At 39.8% G+C, this 12928-nt stretch overlaps 1 protein-coding gene across 2 annotated transcripts in view; it reads left to right on the top strand.

Moving 5' to 3' along the window:
• The window catches only part of CUX1 (cut like homeobox 1), a 373050-nt gene that overhangs the window by 182321 nt on the left and 177801 nt on the right, over window positions 1-12928 (top strand). For both annotated transcript variants that reach the window (XM_026656513.1, XM_026656512.1), the window contains exons 6-8: window positions 5685-5808; window positions 7993-8069; window positions 9132-9198. In XM_026656513.1, coding sequence (XP_026512298.1) covers window positions 5685-5808; window positions 7993-8069; window positions 9132-9198 — 268 coding nt within the window. The remainder of the gene's footprint in view (window positions 1-5684; window positions 5809-7992; window positions 8070-9131; window positions 9199-12928) is intronic.

Genomic DNA, 12928 nt, shown 5'->3' with positions numbered 1-12928 from the left:
GCACACACCGTTGCTTTCTTGCACCATTCCGAGGGGTTACATAGCGGTGCGCAGCCAACCATCCTTCAGTTCCTTCTCTACCACCTTTAGATTGAGTTGGAGCGATCAGCGGCACCCTCTCTTTCTTGTTAGATAGATTAGAGTTCATTAATATCCGAGGGGTAGCCATGTTAGTCTGTATCCACAAAAACAAGGAGGAGTCCAGTGGCACCTTAAAGACTAACAGATTTATTTAGGCATAAGCTTTCGTGGGTAAAAAACCCACTTCTTCAAATGCATGGAGTGAAAATTACCATAATTATTACCATAACATTACCATATTACCAGAAAATTGCCAGATGACAAAAAAGAACAGTGTAAAGCCAACATTGCTGAAGGCCACCTCATTGCCAGCACGGCGCTACAGCTTCACTTGACTCAACAGACCCAGCCAGAAGATCCATTGCAACATCAGTGGTCATGCACCGTGCATCATGGCTCCCCAGGGAAGTCCGTGCATCTCCGGGGTCAACAGTGGAAGACCTGCCCTTTGAAAGCTTGAAACTATTTGCAGACAAGACTCCCTCAAGGACTCCAGGGCCACCCTAAAATCACTGGGTATTTTTTGCACCTGCAAATAAAAAGGAAGGCAGGTATTACAGAGATTCCGTTCATCCTCCTATACACAACCGTACGGACAATATGACCAATTCCGCAAACAAAAACATTCCAGGCATTGGCAAATGCAAAATCAACCCTCGACGTCCCAAATATCCAGCTTGAGACAACTATTTTGAAGGTGTGGTTGAGGACTTGAGACCAACACTCTCTCCAATGCTGGAAACAGAACTTATCTCCCCATTTGGAGATCAACTGCTACCATTCTACCAGGTCTAGAAGACCATCACCATAGACCAGTGGTTCCCAAACTGGGATTCGCGAAATGTTACTGGAGGGTCTCAGGAAAAAATTCCCTAATGGCGGACATAGCTGTCCCTAAGGACCCCAGGCAGCACAGGGCCAGCAGCCCGGAGCCCCTGGACTTCCAAGAGCTAAGCAGATCAAAGCAAGCATATCTATCACACTGAGGAGATTAAAACTTCAAGACTCCTTATAAGAAATGGAAAGGGAGGTGGATATTTTTTGCTGTTTTTAAAATTAAATAGGCAGCTAGTATTGTTTTTAAAATTATTATGAAGAACAAGTTTAGGCTTTGTTGTAACATGCGTTGTTTGCCTGGACTCCTCAAGACCTGAATGTTTGTGTAGGAGGAACTCTTTGAGTTGGCTTCTTAAATACCTTCATGCTGTTTCACATCTCATACTCCTTGATGAAACATAGGAGCCTTGTCTTATAACAGGCTTATTCAAAGTGATACAAGCTACGAAAGTGAGATCTTGGAAGTGTTGCCGTTTTCATAATGTAATAAAAATACTGTAATGATAAATAATAATAAATAATGTGTAATAATCATGTCATAAAACAAATTTTATATTTCCAAAATCACTGCTTTTATAATTTATACTCAAGTAAAGGAGAAAATCCCTGGAAATATTCATTTTTAGGAGGGGGTTCACGAGACTTGACATTTTAGTGAAAGGGGTTCACAGGTGGTTAAAGTTTGGGAACCACTGCCATAGACAAATGGGTTCTGAAAATAATTCAAAATGGTTACTCCATCCCCTTTATCTCCTTCCCACCCACCTGCTCCCCTTCCCCATCCCTCTTCAGGGACCCCTCTCATGAGCACCTGTTGCAATAAGAAATAAACCACCTCATGCAACTAGGACCAGTAGAACCAGTACCAGCACAACACAAGGTAAAAGGGTTCTTTTCACATTATTTTCTAACACAGAAACCAGAGGGTGGCAACCCATTTTGGACTTAAGAAAACTAAACACATTTGTAAGAACTCAACATTTCAAAATGGTGACATTAACAACTATAATTCCAGCATTAGAGAAAGGGGACTGGCTCTCAGCCTCGACTCCCAGGATGCGTATTTTCACATTACTATCCATCACGCATACAGGAAATTCCTGAGGTTCACCCTAGGGAAACAACACTTCCAATACAAGGTATTACCCTTCAGTCTCTCAGCCACTCCAAAGGTGTTCTCAAAAGTACTAGCAGTAGTGGCAGCACACTCTGCAGTCACAGAGTCATGATATTTCCATATGAGGATGACTGTCTCATAAGAGCACTACCCCAGCTCGAAGCATTAGGTGTCACTCAGAGCACGATAACCCTCTTTACAAACTTAGGTCTGCAGATAAACAGACAAAAGTCCACATTGACTCCCCTCCAGAAACTGGAATTTTTCGGAGCTCATCTCGACTGCGTAACAGCAACACTACCTCAACAACACTTTACCACGCTCATCAACTTAATTTCAGCGGTAAAGGACAGTCCACAAATATCTGCCAGAACATGTCTCCATCAACTGGGACACATGGCAGCAACGGCATTTGTTGTTGAGCACGCCAGGCTTCACATGAGATGCCTACAATCCTGGCATTGAACAGTGTACATCCCACGCAGGCACAGCCTAAACAGACATCTCACGATGCCAGGCAAGGTAAAGGACACGCTTGACTGGTGGACACAACCAACAAATGTCTGCCCAAGAGTCCCATTCCTAACAAGAACTCCAACGATGACAGTCACTACGGACGCGCCTCTGATAGGATGAGGAGCACATTTACTAAACAATACCGTCCAGGGCCGATGGTCCCATCAGAGTCCATACTACATATAAACCTGTTAGAATTCAGGGCAGTTTGCAATGCATGCAACCACTTTCTATCTCTTATCAAAAACAAAAACTTCAGGATCCTTACGGACAATGTAGCATGATGTCCTACATAAACAGACAAGGGGGTGCATGATCACAATCCCTATGCACAGGGGAAATACAGGGCTGGAATTGGTGCATCAACAATAACATCCACATATCAGCATCTTACCTTCCAGGGTGCCAAAACACAACAGTGGACATCCTAAGCAGAGACCTTGCACAGACTCCCAAATGGGAAATGGATCCCGGAATTCTACATACGATATTCAACCTATGGTGATTCCCTACCATAGACTATTTGCAACAGCGCTGAACCCCAAATGCCCGCAATATTGCAGCAATGCGGGACTGGGACCCCCGCTCTCTGGGGGACACTCTCCTTATCAAATGGGATGCACCACTGATGTATGCATTCCCACCGACCCCACTTTTAAATTGGATCATACACAAGATCAAGAGAGACAAATCCAAGGCAATCCTAATAGTGCCTACATGGCCCTCACAAAAATGGTTCCCGTACCTTCTACGAATGGCGACACGCCCACCTTCAGCCCTCCCTTAGTACCTCACCTTCTAACTCAGGACACGGGTCACATCCGCCATCCCAACCTCGCAGTTCTCCACCTCAAGGCTTGGTTACTTCATGGCTGAGAGGAGTATTGCTCAACAGTTGAAATCCCACTACAAGAAGGACTTATGTCCACAAGTGGAAATGGTGCCAGGATAAAAACATCCTACCAACATCTTCCCCTCTACCGAGGGTCTTGGACTACATACTCGAACTTAAAAAATCGGGGCTTTCCACAAGCTCCATCAAGGAACACTTAGCAGTTATCACCTCTTTACACGACAAAGTGGAGAGGAGCTCTATATTTGCCCACTTGATGACTAAACGCTTTCTTAAGGGTATTGAGAACACGTACCCCACAGTTACAACTCCCCCGCCAATGCGTGACCTCAACCTCATCTTACGCGCACACTCATGGGTTAACCATTTGAATCCCTGGTGACATATTCGTTGCTACATTTATCAATGAAGGTGGCTTTCCTTATCGCCATTACGTCTGCCAAACGTGTGGGAGAACCAGGGGCGTTAATGGCACAGCCCCCATACACAACTTTTTTTAAGGACAAGGTCGTCTTAAGACCACATCCCACATTCTTACCCGAAGTCACCCCCCCATTTCACCTTAATCAACTTATCTACTTGTATTTTTTCCAAAACCGCATGCAGATGAAAGGGAAGAATCATTCCACACACTAGACTTTTGCAGAGTTCTTGCTTTCTACATTAATGCAACAAAACCATTCAGAAAATCTACAAGACTATTTGTCTCAATAATGTAACAATCAAAGTGAGAAACTATCAAGATGGATATCAGGAAGAATCTGTCTGTGTTATGAAAACTTTCATCTACCAGTCCCAACGGGCATCCGTACACATTTGACTAGAGTACTTTCAAAATCAGTAGCCTTCCTCAATAATGTACCTATCATTCACATTTGTAAAGCAGCAACTTGGGCATCAGCCCCTACATTCACAAAACACTGTGCCATTGAACAACAATAAGCACTGGATGCTTGCTTTGGACTCATGGTGCTATCCATCATTGCTACAGCAACTCCGAAGCCCCTCCCTTCCACTGAGGGGCACTGCTTAACAGTCACCTAAAGTGGAGCACCCACAGGGACATTCCTCGAAGAAGAGAAGGTTACTCACCTTGTGCAGCAACTGAGGTTCTTCAAGATGGTTGTCCCTGTGGGTGCTCCACTACCCTCCTCCTTTACCCCCTCTACTTTGGAGTTTAAAATCGATTCTCTGAGGTAGAGAAGGAACTGAGGAATGGTTGGTTGCACACCACTATGTTACGGCCCAATTCTTCCCTATTAGTTGGTAAAAATGGCTCTGACTTTTCCCTCTGTGCTCCCTACACCAAGATTCTGATCTCACTTATTCTGGTTTTATAATAACAAAATTCCATTGACCTAATTTTACATGGTATAAGTTAGATCAATTTCAACCTGTAGGCTTTAATTTTTATAGTGGCATTTGTCTTTCCAACTTGTTTATGGACAGTTTTTTTTGTACCTGGTAATATTTTTCTCCTTCCACCAATATTCCAAATAATGTAACTTCTTGGAGTGCTACATCTCTCCCTGGCAGCATCAAAGTAACTCCAGCTTACGAGTCTTCTCTAAATATAATTTCTTTCCAGACCCCCTTTTTGTTGCAAAGCACACTTGTCTTGGTCCGTGTCTTGCTTTCCTATTGTAAGCCTTAAGGCATAAAGAATTCTGCCCTTAGATATGGGTGGAGTGAGAGTCTCCGTGCCAATGTCAGTTACTGTAACAAAAATCTGAAGGTTTCCAGTTTGTCTGTTAAATCTGATCTATGTGTTAACACAGCAGTTAAATCCTAATTGCCATATTTTTCATCAGTTTTGAAGCTGGTGTGTGTTCAATTTCTGAAAGATTGAATCTGTACAAGAGCCATATTAAAACTGCTTCTTTTTACATGAGCACAATAATATGAATGAACTATTTGTGTAAATTCATACTTAAACCCACAGTGGAACTTTATTTATCTCCACTCAGTAGAGAGCTAATTTGAGACTAGTTAATAAGGTGATATTATATTTTACAATTGATTTTTTTCAGTCATGTTATAGAAACCGTAGCTCTGCTTCCCAGCAAAATCCATTGATCCTTCTCAACCTAAACGTTTAAAGTTCAATTTAGCATTTAGGGAGTAAAAGGTCTCTGAAGGGACTCGTATCCATTGATTTTGTGTCAGAGTTGAAGAGCTAAAGTTTAAAACACACTGAGCCTACAGGGTAAAGAAAGCCTTGTATTCTTGTAGCCACATGGAGCTGCGTAAACTCATTCTTTGCCTATTGTTTTTCTGTAGAGGTTACAATAAAAGCGCTTAAAGAGAAAATCAGAGAATATGAACAGACCCTGAAGAACCAAGCAGAGAATATAGCTCTTGAAAAAGAACAAAAATTACAAAATGACTTTGCAGAGAAGGAGAGGTGAGTGTTTGTGCGTGTAGGTGTTGTATGGAGGGAAGGAAATCATATTTTTCTGCTTAATCTTCCCAACTAGGGTCCTTCCTTCAGTTCATTGAGACAGCTCATACATTGAATCATTCTTGTGATTTGTTTGACACAGAATCATTTGATACTCAACTTTACACAGAAAGACAATTGTGCAAGTGAATAAGTGAAACAAGGACAGATTGTTACTTCACTGCACTGATGTATTTGGGATGTTACTTTCAGAAGAGTGCAAACCTACTTTTATTCTTCATTAGTTGGATTGTCCTTTGTGACGCTAATCTTTCTCCATTAGCTGACAATGTAATTCAGTCAGTCTTGTGTGTCACAGTACCATTGTACATCAGTTCAACACAGAGCATTTTCAGAGGAAATATTGTACCCAGCAATATGGATACCTACTTGCATGGTAACAGGAATCTGGCAGTGAGGCAGAGCTCTGTGTATCTCACTCAGAACTTAATTTTGAAGAGAGTTTGCATGCTCCTATATCTCAAAATAATATGTAATTAATTTCTCACTTAATTATAGATATTTTTTTTTAAAGCAAACTTGGAAGCATTTCCAATTTTTCAAAAGCTAGCAATATCTAACTAAAAACCTTTTCTATAATTGAGATCACCTGTCAGGGAAGTTAGACTGTATATTATAGAAGGGGGTGCTCACAGGTTGTTTTTCAGTGATGAACCCTCAACTTAGGTACCCCTCACTTAGTCCAACAGTGGCTGGATCTGCGAATCTTCAGTATATACTTCAAGGCAGACCATTTTCCTAGGCTGCTTGTGTGGGTGGTTGGATTGATCATTTAAATTAAGGTATGAGTGGGATGAAGCTACATGTGAACTGGGAGATACTTTTTAAAAATCAATATTTTATAGTTACTTTTTGTTGTATAATAGGACCAAAGTTTCTTGTTTCTATCAAATCCAATTCTCTCTCACACACACACACACTCTCTCTCTCTCTCTCTCTCTCTCTCTCTCTCTCTCTCTCTCACACACACACACACACACACACACACACACACACACAAATGACAGTTCAGTGGAAGGCTAATTACAGAAAAGGGTATGTGTTAAAGAGGTGCTTTTTGACTACAAAACACAACCTAAAATTATATAGTTTAATGTGGGGAAAAAAAAGAATTTCGACCTGAGTTTCTTGCCATAGATACTGGTTAACAAGTTTGATAGAAAAGAAAATTTATTGTCTGGTTCAAAATTACTGTATCAGAGAATACGTAAACATACAAAGTAATACTCAAGATCTGTGACAGTTAGAAAGTTTTGGTTGATTTTGTCTGAATAGGATTTTTTTTTAAACCTGTTCCCCAGGGAGACATTTAGGATGCTGGGCACTTTATGCACTATCATTACTATTTAAAATCTGCAGAATAGCTAAAAGTCTCCAGAAGGATGTCACAGCAACTCTATGCCTAGTATAGGCTTTATAAGTCTGGCCTTTAGCAAAGAGTCTGGTGATTGTATGGCCAAGTGACATGAAAGCGTGTGCTGTAACTGACACAAACAAGGGAACATTGCTTATGGACATAAGAAAGGCGAGCATATTGAAAGGTCTGATCCTGTTATATAGGAAATAACAATGTAATATTTGTTTTGAAATGTGCATAGTTTTTTTAGAGGGTGGTTAATACTGTTATTGCATCTAGAATCCATTGCAATTATGATGAAACAGCTGTCAGATCTATTGAGGATATCATTTATAGCAACAAATTCCTTCATTATGACCCAAAAATGGAAATGTATCATTCTTCTTATGCTAACTTTGTACAACAGCGGGTGCGTGGTGACAATTTTCTTAATGTCTGTGACATTTCCAAAACAAATTATGCTACAGAAAACCTTCCACTAAAGATATCATTTAGATAGCAGTCAACTCTTGTATTCTGTTCACAGCTTACATTTTGAAGTAGCTACACTGTTAAAGTTTTAATAACCGGGACTCCAAAATATGCACAGCATTCCAGTGAGAAATTGGCTTATGGTTCCCATTGTGGTATCTTGTAGTATACGTGGTGTTGTCATTTGCCTGATTAAGTTGAGCTGGTTAATCTCTGTCTTTCTCAAAATTGCAAAATACAATTAAGTTGGTAAACAAGATCACCAGGTCCATTTTCATCTCTCCTTTTTTCTTTTTCAGAAAGTTGCAAGAAACACAGATGTCGACAGCCTCGAAGCTGGAGGAGGCCGAACACAAAGTTCAAGCTTTACAAACAGGTTTGGCATTGCTGTTGTGATCTATACCAATGGCCAGGCTGGTGGTAGGATAAATACAATGAAAGGAAATCTGGACTGAGCTTGAACCAGATCTTGCAAGTCTATGTTAGGATTCACGGGAAGATCCAGCAATGCTTAAAAATTGCCCTGCAAATCAAAGCTTCTGTTGGGCTTCTTAGCCCAGGGGCCTCAGGCATTGATGGCATCTTGATCTCTCCCCTGTTCTCTGCCTCTGGCACACAGCAGTTTAGTCCCCTGAAGACTGAAATGCTGTTGTCTAATCCAAATTATTGGGCTCAGTATAGCGGTAACTGGGTGAAATTTAATGGCCTGAGCCAGATCAGTCTAGATGATCTAATGGTCCATTCGGGCCTTAAACTCTGTGTATCTATAAAATAAATGCACACTTGTGCTCTAGGCAACTGTTGGTGGCTGTAGTGGGTAAAACCTGTATAGTATAGTAGATACGTCATTGGAATGTTCCTGCAACTAAAACAGGCCACAGAGCTGCTGACTACATCCATGTTTGCCTTTCCACATTGTATTGCGCTCTGGTCTCACACACCCCTAATCTGTGCTATATATAATGGTCAGAATTCAACGTGAACCTTATTTCTGCTTCACATCAAGGAACCTGCTATTTACTTTGCTATTCATCCTTGCACAGTTATGTTTGCCAATCCATCTAAGGTAGGGCCCATTGGGTTCCCTTTTCCCTGTGAACACAAGACATTTAAATTTGACTCCATGGACTGATTGAAATAAATATTTTAGTTGAAGGAGCAATGTGAAATGAATAATGTCTAGCTACATTAAGCAGAATGGTAACTGGAAACTTTTACAATTCAAAAGAAACAGATTAAAAAATATAGAAAAACTAACTCTTAAAACCGTTTCATCATCTAAGTCATTTGTTTGGTCAGGTAGAATCCTTAATGCAAGATGATTTTTGGACAGAGAACAGTTTATAGTGGGATAAAAAATTGCGTAGCCCTTTTTACATTGCACAAAGTACTGGTCTGTTACAGTACCAGTAATGTTTCAATGTTTTATGCCTTCTAGCCTTGGAAAAAACTCGGACAGAATTATTTGACCTGAAAACAAAATATGATGAAGAAACTACTGCCAAGTAAGTTTCACTATTTCCTTCTTACATATCTTCCTTTAGTATCCCACCTTCCTAATTTTGCATGTTATAACTGGAAAGAAGGATGAGATGAAGGTGGTTTTGAAGGAGAAATAAGTAGGAAAACATTGGCATAATTGAATATCCTGTACTGAGACTGATTACACTAGTGTGTCTTCCACAGAGTCCCTAGTTCCTCTCCTGTCTTGGGTGGGCAAGGCAGGAGGTGGTGCAACAGGACACTGAGTGGGTGGAGCCTTGGTGCTGTCCCAGCTAACAAACCAGCGTGCTAGAGGAACATATACTGTGTTGCATAAGGACTTTGGACAATTTATTCCCTCCTTGGAGTAGTAGGGAGACCAGGAAGAAGATTGACTCTCCAAGTCACAATCTCCCTCCTGTGCTTCTCCAGGGCAACAAAACATTACCCCTTACACTGGGCCATAGCATATTGCCATAATCTCTAGTCCTTAGTAATAAGAGGAATGTGGTGGTCATGTTTTGGCCTATAAGATGTTGGTGGGTAGAGATCTGTCTGTAGTAGAGGCCTGCTGGCAACCATTCTTCAGTTGTGTCCAAATCTGCATCAAAGTTTAGTTCTTTAGGGACTAATCTTGCAAGTTCTGAGGTTCAAGCTACAGTGCTTGAAACTTGTGACTGGGCCCTTAATTGTTAAGGTTCAGTGTTTACTATAGAAACAATTTTTATCCCCTTCTTACATGGACACTCTTAATTAAATTTTAAATGCATTTTTTAAATTCTCTTTTGTTTGAAACACCTTACTCAGTACTTGGATGTATTTTTGTTTTCTTACGGATTACATTCTTTTCCAACTGATTCACACTGATAACTGTGTTTCTAATGGAGCTAGAAATTAACATAGATTTTGCTTATCCTTTTCCATGGGTTGGTATCATTGATGATACTAGCTCTTTTATTAAAAATTTCTATTACAGTGGATTCACAATCCTCAGTCATGGATGAGGACACACTTACTGGGTGCTGTACAAACATAAACATGTAAATTCTTGTTTTTTATATAAATATTTCACTGGCAGAATGGTGGATTTCCTCTTTTCAAAAAGTGGGATTTCCTTCCACTGTAATTATTTTAAGGTGGGAAAAATTTTACTCTAAACTATTTGATAGACTATCTGGTGTATTTTTTTCCTTCTGAGATATTTATATACAGAATATTTGGAGTTGGTCTCGCCTATGATCCTTGCTGGCAATCTACAATTAAGTAGAACCAACAAGTAGCACATCAGATAACATTTTCATTGTGTTCTGTAACGCAATGATTTTGCGGCCTGAGTCAAGAATATAGTCTGGCATGTATTTTGTCCTCTATGTAAGTTTGCTTTTCTAAAACCTTAGTTCAATCTGACATCAACAGAAATGTTCTTATGATTGTTTTACAAAACTATTCACACAGGAAATAAAAAACAATCTCCTTCAGTGTTTGCAACCCCCACATTTTGCAACTTGCAAATCCATGAAAACATGAAAGGGGAACTGACTATAAATGAAAATTAAACTAAGTGTATTTTCATTGTCCAAGTTGAGGGAAACGTGAAAAGTAAACAAACAGCAAAAAGGGTGAAAGGGGAATTAATTTTTTAAAATTCTTTTGGTCTAAATAATCTGAGCTGCTAATAGCCTTGACAGATTGTAAATTTTTAATTTAAATATATATGTGATTATCTTCAACATGTCTTTAAAAAAAAAAAAAAAGTGTGGTTCTGGCCTTCTGTGATTTGATGCAGATGAATTGGAATGGTACAGACAAGGAAGTCAATTTTTTTTTAATTTTTTTTTTTAAGTTAATACTGGTTGTATGACTTTCGATTGTGGAATGCAGAGATCGTTGGTAATTGTTTGAAATGTCAGAAGTATCTGAATATTATAAAAAAAGAAAAGCACATCAGGATAAGTTAAGGCGTTGGGTATCTCAGCAGGCTTGGATTTTTTCACAGCAACTGTTTAGAATCATTATGAATCTGAAACTTAATGTGTAAAAATTTCTTGTTTATCTTTTGGTGGTTTTCTAAATTTTCTAGTACAATGTGGTATGTGCAAAGCTAAGCACAACCGAAACCATGTTCTTGACCATTTGCTAGCAGTGCAGCTTAGAATGAGATCAGTTTCTGAAATTAAAACCTTTAATAGTATTAAATCCTTTTGTCACGTGTTGCATAAAGATTTCCCCTTCTCACTAATGAGCAGATAGACCACTTAATATTCTTCTTCTGGGAGACTTGTCATCTGAGCACCCTTCTCCTGGCCCCTTTTATTGGACAGATATCTCATGTCTAGGGCACTGAAGGTGTTAATGACAAAAAGAAGTTTATGATGTGCAGTCATTGCAGTGTGTCAGCTGGAATATCAGAAGCTGAATTTGACAAGATGGCAGCAGTAAAGTTTTCCATGTGTAGGCTTGAAGTAAAATGTAATTAGCCTTTATGCACAGAACAAGGATCCATTGATGAATACAGCTGGTCTTTGTTTTCTTCTGTCATTGAGTGTGGGAGGTAAAAGTGTTCTTCTTCATGTTTATTAATGCAAGATTCCTTAGACAAATGGCAAGCACAGTTTAATATTTGTTGGAACACAGAGAGGCTTGCCAAAACAGTTGTGTAAGAGGATTTCAAGGTTTTCAGATTATAATCATGTCTGGGTTAAATAAATGAATGATTGCTCTGCCTTTTTCAATTAAAGAGGCACATCCTCTCTTGAAGCCTAATACTGATTTTGTTTGCGGTCTCACACGTTTCTATCAGCAAACCTGGATTTAACCAACACTAATGAGTTTGATCTGGAGATTCTATCAAAGCTGGAACAGAAAAAGCAAACTTGGAGCTTGAGTTCCTGTCAAATTAAAGAAAAGCTTTTTTCCTAGTGAAAACAGACTGTTTGTCTGTGTAGGAAAAGAAATGCTCTACATGTATTTCCTTGTGTTTTCTCCAGAACACACATTCTACTCATATCCTCTTTCGCTTCTGTTTTGGTGCTGCACACTCCAACAAGTGTTTCAGATTCCTAACTGACTTGTTAATGCTCTGTCAGCCAAAGTGCTGGAATTCAGTCTTAAGTGAACTCCAGAGCCTCCTCTTTGCTCTTACACCCCTTCCCCCACAACATACGTGAATTCTAACTGGGAAAGGACCTTCAATTGTAACAAGCCTACTGTGTGTGCTACATTACTGTTAACATGTGGGTTGAGGTGCCTTTGATGAAAGAAAGTATCACTGAAATACCACACTCCTGGTAAATTCTAAATAGTCTTATGAGGATTTTAGATACCGTACCTGTTCCTACAATAGGAAGCTTCCATTAAAAATAAAATAACAAATTAGGGAGAGAAACTCACGTCAACTGTACAGTCATGCTCCTTGTCCGTGTGACTTTTCTTAGGACCTTTAGATTTTGTAATAATCTGTAAGGGAGTGTTTACTGCAAATTCAATGCAGAAGAAGGTTTTGACATCTATATCCGGGATAAATTTAAAACAAATACCTAGTGATAGCGGGCAACACAGTATGGGGAGGAGGTGATCAGCCCTCGGTGGTGAAAGAACAGGTTAAGGACTATTTAGAAAAGCTGGATATGCACAAGTCCATGGGTCCAGATCTAATGCATCCGAGAGTGCTGAGGGAATTAGCTGATGTGATTGCAGAGCCATTGGCCATTATCTCTGAAAATTCGTGGCAATCGGGGGAGGTTCTGGACGATT

The sequence above is a fragment of the Terrapene carolina genome, unplaced genomic scaffold (genome assembly GCF_002925995.2).
Source record: "Terrapene carolina triunguis isolate 2854851 unplaced genomic scaffold, T_m_triunguis-2.0 Scaffold231, whole genome shotgun sequence".
NCBI classification, from domain to species: domain Eukaryota; kingdom Metazoa; phylum Chordata; order Testudines; family Emydidae; genus Terrapene; species Terrapene triunguis.
This window is presented reverse-complemented; position numbering and strand designations above follow the sequence as displayed.